At 65.9% G+C, this 8127-nt stretch overlaps 3 protein-coding genes across 3 annotated transcripts in view; all 3 read left to right on the top strand.

The window, feature by feature from the left end:
- Window positions 1–712: 712 nt before the first annotated feature.
- On the top strand, window positions 713–3214 carry MNEG_1322 (Transcription initiation factor TFIID subunit 5; the record flags this gene model as incomplete). Its single annotated transcript, XM_014050203.1, has 5 exons — window positions 713–898; window positions 1122–1277; window positions 1712–2012; window positions 2262–2499; window positions 2788–3214. 5 exons carry the CDS (start codon window positions 713–715, stop codon window positions 3212–3214), a joined length of 1308 nt encoding a protein of 435 aa, XP_013905657.1.
- A 1119-nt stretch (window positions 3215–4333) lies between these two features.
- MNEG_1321 (Prostaglandin E synthase 2) lies at window positions 4334–6279 on the top strand (the record flags this gene model as incomplete). Its single annotated transcript, XM_014050202.1, has 6 exons — window positions 4334–4351; window positions 4598–4812; window positions 4929–5063; window positions 5384–5520; window positions 5741–5910; window positions 6205–6279. 6 exons carry the CDS (start codon window positions 4334–4336, stop codon window positions 6277–6279), a joined length of 750 nt encoding a protein of 249 aa, XP_013905656.1.
- Window positions 6280–7769: 1490 nt separating this feature from the next.
- Window positions 7770–8127, top strand: part of MNEG_1320 (hypothetical protein) — a gene marked incomplete at both ends in the record, with an annotated part of 2020 nt that continues 1662 nt past the window's right edge. Inside the window, one exon of the mRNA XM_014050201.1 lies at window positions 7770–7841. Within this exon, the coding sequence (XP_013905655.1) occupies window positions 7770–7841 (72 nt within the window). The remainder of the gene's footprint in view (window positions 7842–8127) is intronic.

The following is an 8127-nucleotide window of genomic DNA, read 5'->3' as shown; positions in this document are numbered from 1 at the left end:
CTTGTGTGCCCCCCAACCCCTAGGGCCGCGCCAGCGAGAGCGCCGCGTCCGTGAACCAGGGGGCCCTCGTGCTGAGCCTGCTCAAGGGGGAGGCATACAACCTGGAGGATGCATACGCTGTCACTAAGCTGCAGCTGGAGGAGGAAGCCGAAAAGGCGGCGGCGGCAGCTGCAGCGGCGGCCGCCGCTTCGGCCGGCGATGGCGCTGACGGGGCCAGCAAGCCTGCGGTGCCGGGCGCCGATCAGCTGGCGGCAGGCGGGGCGGCGGGCGGGGCGGAGGCGCAGGCGGGTGGGGCCGGCGTGGAGAAGCTGAGCCGGCGCGCCAAGGCGGCGAGGGACAAGGCGGTTGCGGCGGTCAAAGCCAAGCGGCGGGAGCTAGAGGAGAGCCGGGTCGACCCGCAGGTGGGGCACGGCTTGGGGCCACGGCGTCGTGCCGTGCTGAGGGGCCTGCGCCTTCACAGAGGATGGGACCTGCGATGGAGGCTGCCTATGCCGATTTGCATGCACTAAAGCTTGTTACAACACACACACACACACACACACACACACACGCACACACACATCCGCACACGCACACACACACGCGTGCGCGCACGTGACACATCGCACTTTGACGACCAGCAGCTACAGCCCCCTCCCCCCTCCAACCCCACGCAACGCACCACCGCGACCCTCCTGCCCTACAGATCCCGCTGCTGCCCTTCTCTGACGCCATGCGCCGCGAAGTCTTCGAGAGCATTGAGAACCGCGCGGACGTGTCGCCCTCGGAGCCGCCCTCCTGCTGCTTCTTCACCCTCACCAACTCGCGGCAGAGCTGCTGCTCGCTCGCGTTTGACCCCTGGACCAGGCACGCGGCGGCCGGGTTTGCGGACTCGTCCATCCGGCTGTTCAACCTGCAGGTGGGCCTCCTGCCACCGGCACCGCCGCTGTCGGCCTGCTGGGCAGGAGGGCTGTATGCTGTTGCTGCCTTGTGATGGGTTACCTTGCAGCGCGAGGCTGGTGTATCTAGGCAAGCCTGCCTGGATCTAGGCTGTTTCCCAGCCGCATGAAGCGCCGCAAATGTGATGCCGCCTGCCGGCACCCGCCTCGCCGCCTCTCCCGGACCTGGCGCGCTGCGCACAGTCCCTGGGTAGGGCGCGCACCCTTCAGGCAAAGCAGCTGCAGCGGCGCTCCGACGCGCGGCGGCAGCGGCGGCAGCAGCAGCAGCCGCAGCAGGGAGGGGAGGACGGGTGGTACGACGCTGACGAGGACCCGGCGGACGAGCAGGAGGAGTTGGAGGTGCGGGGGCCATGCGGGGCAGCGGGCGGGCCCTGTCAGACCGCTGGCGGAGCGCCTGGCTGGGTGGCCATTGTCTCCGAGGCCTCTGCTGCAGGGCTGTGCGTGGCGACGTGGTTGCTTCGCGCCCTTCTTCAGTGAGGGTGCACTGAATGGCTCCAGAAGCCACCAACAACAGACGCTCCGCCTGTCGACGCTTTCCCCAGCGCAGCTACACCGACACATTTGTTGCGTGCCTTCAGGCCCCTGTCCCCATGTCCTTTGCCCATCTAGCTTGCGTTGTGTGAACGCACCCACAGGCCCACTTTTATAATGCGTCTCTCAATTTCGAAATTTACCAGCAAAACTTGCACTGCTCACAGATCCTCACCCCGCATCACTCTCAATGTGACTCGTCAACATTACTCAACGGCCCCCCCACGACCCCTCACCCCCAGGAGGAGCTCGCTGACCTGGCGGACCGCGCCGCCACCCACCTGTACGGCCACACCGCAGCCGTCCATGACCTGGACTTCACCGCAGACGGCCAGCTGCTGCTCTCGGCGGCCGGCGACGGCGCCGTTCGCGTGTGGAGCCCCGAGCTGCGGCGCTGCCTCGCAGCGTACCGCGGGCACGTGCTGCCGGTGTGGGCGGTGGCGGCTTGCCCCAACGGCGGTTACTTTGTGAGCGGCGGCGCGGACAGGACGGCGCGGATCTGGGCGACAGAGGTTGCCGCGCGGCCGCTGAGGGTGCTTGCAGGTGGGGGCATGCGTGCGTTGTGGGTGGCGCAGAGAGCCAAATTTTCTTTTGGGTGGGGGGTGTGGACACTGCCGCTATGGCTGTGCAGACAGGGAAATCAGGTGGCTTGTCAGGCAGAGTTTGCCCAGTCCTCTTGTGCCAGCTTGCGATGCGCAGCGCCCCAATGGGTACGCTGGGGAGGGTGGGCTGCTTGTCAGCAATGCTACGCCCTCATCAGAACCGCACTCCCGAACCACCCCTCGCCGCCAGGCCACGCGTCGGACGTGGATGTCGTGGGGTGGCACCCCAACAGCCACTATGTCGCGACCGGCGGCGCCGACCGCAGCGTGAGGCTGTGGGACGTCCGCCGCGGCCGCGCGGCGCGCGTCATCGGCGGCGTCGGCGGCGGCGGCGGCGTGACGGCCCTTGCGTTCGCGCCGGACGGGCGCCACCTGGCAGCGGCGGCGGAGGACGGCAGCATCGGCGTCTACGACATTGCCTCGGCAAAGTGAGGCCGCCGCCTCTCTGGCTCGGCACGCAGATAGCACGCGGCCGGCGGAACTAGAGCTCCCTGGGTTGAGACGAGCAGCGCGTGCGGGCTGGCTCCCGTACTCTGCCAGCCGGCATCATCTTGATCGGCCCGCTCACCGCTTCCAAAACACAGCACCTGCTGGCCCTGCTCCTCCCCCCCCCCCCACATTTACTGACACACACATTTACACAAAATCACAAACATGCCCACGTACACACGCACAATAACACAATCACACACACACGCCCACCCCGTGATGCACAGGCGCGTGGCCCTGCTGGAAGGCCACGAGGGCCCCGTCTGGTCGCTGTCATACAGCCGCGGCGCTGGCTCCGTCCTGGCCTCTGGCGGCGCCGACCTGACCCTGCGGCTGTGGAGCGCCCCCGCCGCAGACAATTCGATGGTGGCGCTCGTAGCGGGGGCGAAGGCTGCGGCGATGGTGGGCTCTGCTGGTGCTCCTGGCGGCGCGCGCCTGTCGGAGGACGGCACGGCGGCCGGCGGCGGCGGCGGCGGCGGCGGCGGCGGTCAGCAAGCGCAGCTCGGTGGGGGAGGCGGGCAGGGGGGGCAGCGGCCGTACCAGCAGCTGCGCGTGTGGCGCACGCGCGCGACGCCAGTGGCGCACGTGGCGTTCAGCCCGCGCAACCTGCTGCTTGCCGGGGGTGCGTGGGCGCTGCGGCCGCTGCGCAAGTAGGGTGGCGCCTTTTGGGCGCTTATGCATTGGACGTGTGGGCCAACTTGCGGGAGGCCCTGTTTGCAGGCGACTCGCCTGATCTTGATCGGGCCTAGGCCATGTTGACTTGCAGCATCGGTCGACTGCTGTGCTGCACTTCAGGGTGCTGATCAGTCGCCTGTAGCAGCGCTGTAAAAGATTTTCTGCGTCAAAATGTGTGGGGCTCCTGGGTGAGGCGTGTCCGTCTGGTGGCTGGTCGACTGCGCCTGCGCTGACAGCCCCTGCGTGTCAGGTGTGACGGCACGCCGGGGACACCTGCTCATCCGGCACTAGCCATCTGTGATAGCAGCCAGGACCAGCCAGGTAGGTTTTTGATGTCAAAGTTGGCACGGCCTGCGCTGTATGAGCTCCTTTAATGAAACAAACTGTGCCATGACCAGGCGAAGTGGCGGCGAGTGGCGCACTCATGGCAGTGACGCCAGTGCCGACGACGATGACGACCACTGCATCGAGGCGATCCGATTGCTCTGTACTTTCGCCCACACCCATAGCTCATCTGTGTGTCCATTTGAACAGCAGGATGCTGCTGCGGGCTGCGATCCCTGCTTTGCGCGCACTTCCAGCCCTGCAGGCTGGAGTGCCAGCCCTGCTGCAGGCGCGGCATGTGGCATGGGCTGCTAATATCACGTGAGTTAATTTGGTGTTGATCTTGGACGACGGGGCGTTTCAGATCATGTTGACGATTTTCGCTCCCTCGCGCAGCAACTCCGGGAATCGGCAAAGCCAAGGCGCGTCAGGATTTGCAGCTGCAGCTTTTACATTTGCCGCAGCCGCCGCGTTCACAAGCTCGTCGTCCTTGGGGCAGGCGCAGGCCGACGCTTCGGTCCCAGTGGTGAGGTGGTTGTGTGGCAGTCGCTTGTGGCGCGCCTTCCAAACGCATACGGCCTGATCGCAAGCGCCTACCTTGGCATATTTGCGAGCCACCAACCTCCTGGCCCCGCGCCGCCGACGCCGCGCAAGCAGGCGCCCTCGCAGCCGCCTGCTGACCCGTACGCACGGCCTACGGCCAGCGGGCGGCTGCCACGTGACATTGTGCTGTACCAGTATGAGGTGTGCCCCTTTTGCTGCAAGGTCAAGGCCATGCTAGACTATTACAAGGTGAATGCTGTTGGGTGCTGCAGAGAGGAGACAGGGGTTGACCAGTGCGTGCCTAGAGAGCTGGATCATGACGCGCCGGGTCAGCTCTGCCGGACCAAGGCTGTAGGTGCTTTTCAGCAACCCTCGGCAAGCACTGGCGCGGTGGCGGCTCAAGCCGCGCGCACCCCATGTCCACGCACGCGCCCGGTCGCGCCTGACCTCGCGCCCCGGCCCGCGCACCGGCTCGCGCGGTCGACGCGCGTGCAGCTGCCCTACGAGACCGTGGAGGTCAACCCTTTGACCAAGGCGGAGCTCAAGTGGTCCACCTACCGCAAGGTGCCGGTCATCAAGATGGACGCCGGCCAGCGGGTGGCCATGGACAGCAGCGCCATCATGAGCGAGCTCGCGGCGGAGCTGGAGGCGGCGGGGCGCGCCAAGGCGCCCGCCGCGGCGGCGCCTGCGACTGCCAAGCAGAGCGGCTGGTGAGGCGGCCTGCTGGGAGGGTCTCGGGCGCCATTGCAGGGGCGCTTCTGCATGCTTGAGGACGCGTGTCGGGACAGGCGCAGCTGAGGTTTGGCTGTGGCCTGCTGCCCCGCAGGTTGCGCCGCGGCGGCAGCGGCGGCGGCGAGACGAGCAGCGGCGGCCAGAGCGCGGAGGAGGAGGCGCAGTGGCGGCGCTGGGTGGACGAGCGGTTTGTGCGGCTGCTGACCGCCAACATCTACCGCTCATGGGAGTGAGCTTCTGGGGCCCTGGGCTTGGGAGAGCTTTGGGGAGGCGCAGCAGTACGCCGGGGAGGGCAGGTGCTTGCCAGCGGCGGATGTTGAGTGGTAGCGGCAGGGCCCTGTTGCTGCCGCGGCTTGGCACCATCCGCTGCTCAATTGCGTACACTCTTGTCCTGCAAGCCGCGTGGACACCTCCGGCGCCCACATGACGTCATTGCGCTCTCCCCTCCCTGCGGGCTGGTCGCACCCATGCACCCTGCTACTCTACGCTACACACACACACACACACGCACACACACTCACACACACACACACACACCGCACACCGCAGTGAGACGTGGGACACGTTCAGCTACATCGCGGGCCAGTCCCACTGGAACTGGGCCAGCCAGCAGGCGGTGCGGCTGGGGGGGTCCCTCATCATGTGGCGCGTCGGCAAGGGCATGCCCAAGAAGTACGGCATCGACGGTGGGCGCTGGCACGGGTTTGGCAGCTGCTCATGCCCTGGCCGCAGCTTGGGGCCTGTTGCGGAACACACGGCGCGACCGTGTGGGTCGAGCATCCTGTTTTGCGTCGCGTGCAGCATTACCGCGGCACGGGCCGCCTCGCGTGCCCTCCCGCCACCCTGCATGCGAGCAAACGCGGGTCCGCGCCAACCGCGCGCCTTCTGCGCCGCCCCGCGCGCCAGGCGACCTTCGCGATGCGTTGTATCGTGAGGTGGACAAGTTTGTGGCGGCCCTGGGTGGCCGCGACTTCCTGGGGGGCTCAGCCCCAAATCTCGCTGACCTGTCAGCGTACGGCGTGCTGCGGGCGGTGCAGGGGACGCCGACGTACAACGATGTGGTGGCCTACACCAAGGTGCGCACATGGCTGGATCAAGGGGGTTGCGGGGGCGTGTGTGCGCATTGAGAGCGCCGCAGGTGTCGGAGTGGGGCAGCGTGCAGCTGTGCCAGGGGGGGCTGTCGTTGCTTTGTGGGGGTCGGCGGGCAAGGCGTATGGCGTTGCCAGCTGATGGGTAGGGAGGGGCAGAGAGCAGCCTGGGGTGGTGGGCTTCGGTGTGCAGGGGTGTGGGTGTGTTGTATGCTCGTGGATGGCGCGCTCGGTCAACTGCGTTCCTGGCACCGGCCCCTGACACCGCACCGCCTGCTACAGATTGGCGACTGGCTCGCACGCATGACCGTGGCGGTTGGCAGCAGCGCTGAGGTAAAGGCCACGGGCGACAAGTGATGAGCGGCGGCAGTTGGAGGCGCGTGTCATCAGCGATGCAAGGGGGGAGGCAGAGTGGGTTTGGCAAGCGCGGCTGCTGGGTGGCTGGTTTGCAGCGGGGATAGCCCTGTCTGCTGGTCTTTTCGTGATCGGGGAGTTGTCCCATGGTCCAGCTGCGTTGCCACCTTTGTTGGTCGCATGGCTTCCTTGCTCTGTGTCAAATGGTTTGACTGCAGCACAGCGCTTGCATGCGGCAATGGGCGTCTGCTGCTTTGGCTGTGACACTCATGATCCGTTTGTTTTGATTGACCCTGGTGCCGCAATTGATTTTTGCCTGCATGTGTAAGGGCCATTGGGATGGCTTGGATTGTGAAGCGTTCATCCGGCTCTGCCATGGGGAGACTGTGTGGGAACCTGGGTACACTAAGGGCAGCAGGCTTGGATCCCGAACCGCTCCTTGACTAAATCACCAGCGCGCCACACTGAAGCATGTGTGTTGTAGACCGCGCCGAGAAGGCATCGTGCAGCGCACACATGCCTCCTTGCTTGGGTCATGCGTGTGCTGTTGTGGCAGCCAGCACCTGGGGGTGGGGTGTGCTGCGTTACTGGGACCGTGGTGGGCCTGAACCACGCGGCAGGATTGCTGCTGGCCTCCTCGGCCCGTTTCTTGCCTGCCCTCTTTTGTTGTCTCCGAATGTCGTGGTTGAGTTGCGGCATGCACTTTTGCCTGCTTCTGCTGCCTCTTCATGCATTCTTTTGTTGTTGCCGTTGGCCCTCTTGTGTGCCTGGACACTTGGCAACTCATGCCTGTTTGCCCCTCCAGGACGATGAGTGCGGTAATTTCATCAACACAAACTGCACATATTTGTAACTTTTGTTAGTAAAGCAGGCGCCATTGGGACCTGGCGCATTCCCGCATGATGCCACAGGGCTTTAGGAGTTTGCACTGGAGTCACTGTGCGGCGCCTTGGGAGTGCTTCCGCTGCGCAGGACAAGCGTCCACTCCAACAGCCCAACCGCCGCCAAGCTCGCGCCTGCGCGCTGTGAGCGCCGGCCATCCAGGAAGCTGCAGGTTTGCGAGCCGCTGAGCCCAGGACCAAAGAGTGCAGGATTTGTTGCAGCGCCCCACTGTCGCCTGCTTGTGGAGCCGCCCAGCAGGGGTTGAGCATAATGTAGAGAGGCAGCCCCTTGCAGTGCATGTCAGCGATGGCCCCCGCGAGTGACGCCTGCCTGTGCCAGGACATTTGCTTGCCGTCATCATGTTGGCGTCACCACAGGCAGGGGCAGCGCAGCAGGGGGCCCCACCGCTGCAAGGCTGGCGCGTTGGCTCTATCTGCTGACGAGGCGTGAGCATTGCGCGGGAGTCCTGCAGGCAGGTGGCCTGCAGAGTCCGAACGCGCCCTTGTTGAGGACATGGCGAAAATTGGAACAGAATGTAATCGTCCAAAACGATCAGCCTTCACCAACACCCAACCACCTTCGGAAAACAAACCCGCCCGGACTCAGCCACCATGCCCGTCTCCAAACACGCCAGCGCCACCATGAGGCGCGACAAGAACGCCTCAAAGAGCTGCCAGAAGCAGGTAAGGCGGTCGGGCGCCTGCCAGAGCGCCTTGAGCGCTGTGGCTGCTCCACTGGACTGCCCCGCCTGCGCCCGCCATCCGCCCGCCACCTTCCGGCAGCTCTCAACTCATGGACCCCCCCCCCCACCGCGCACCACCACCCCGCCCTAAACACTCCTCCAGCATGATCATGGACAGAGCATCCGCCACAGAGCGGCAGCGGGCGTCGGCGCGGCCGCGGCTGCAGAGAGGCGCCGCGCAGACGCCCTTGCGCGCGCTGCCGCGCCGACGTCTGCAGAGGAGGCGG

This window comes from Monoraphidium neglectum (genome assembly GCF_000611645.1).
Source record: "Monoraphidium neglectum strain SAG 48.87 unplaced genomic scaffold scaffold00129, whole genome shotgun sequence".
Lineage (NCBI taxonomy): Eukaryota > Viridiplantae > Chlorophyta > Chlorophyceae > Sphaeropleales > Selenastraceae > Monoraphidium > Monoraphidium neglectum.
This window is presented reverse-complemented; position numbering and strand designations above follow the sequence as displayed.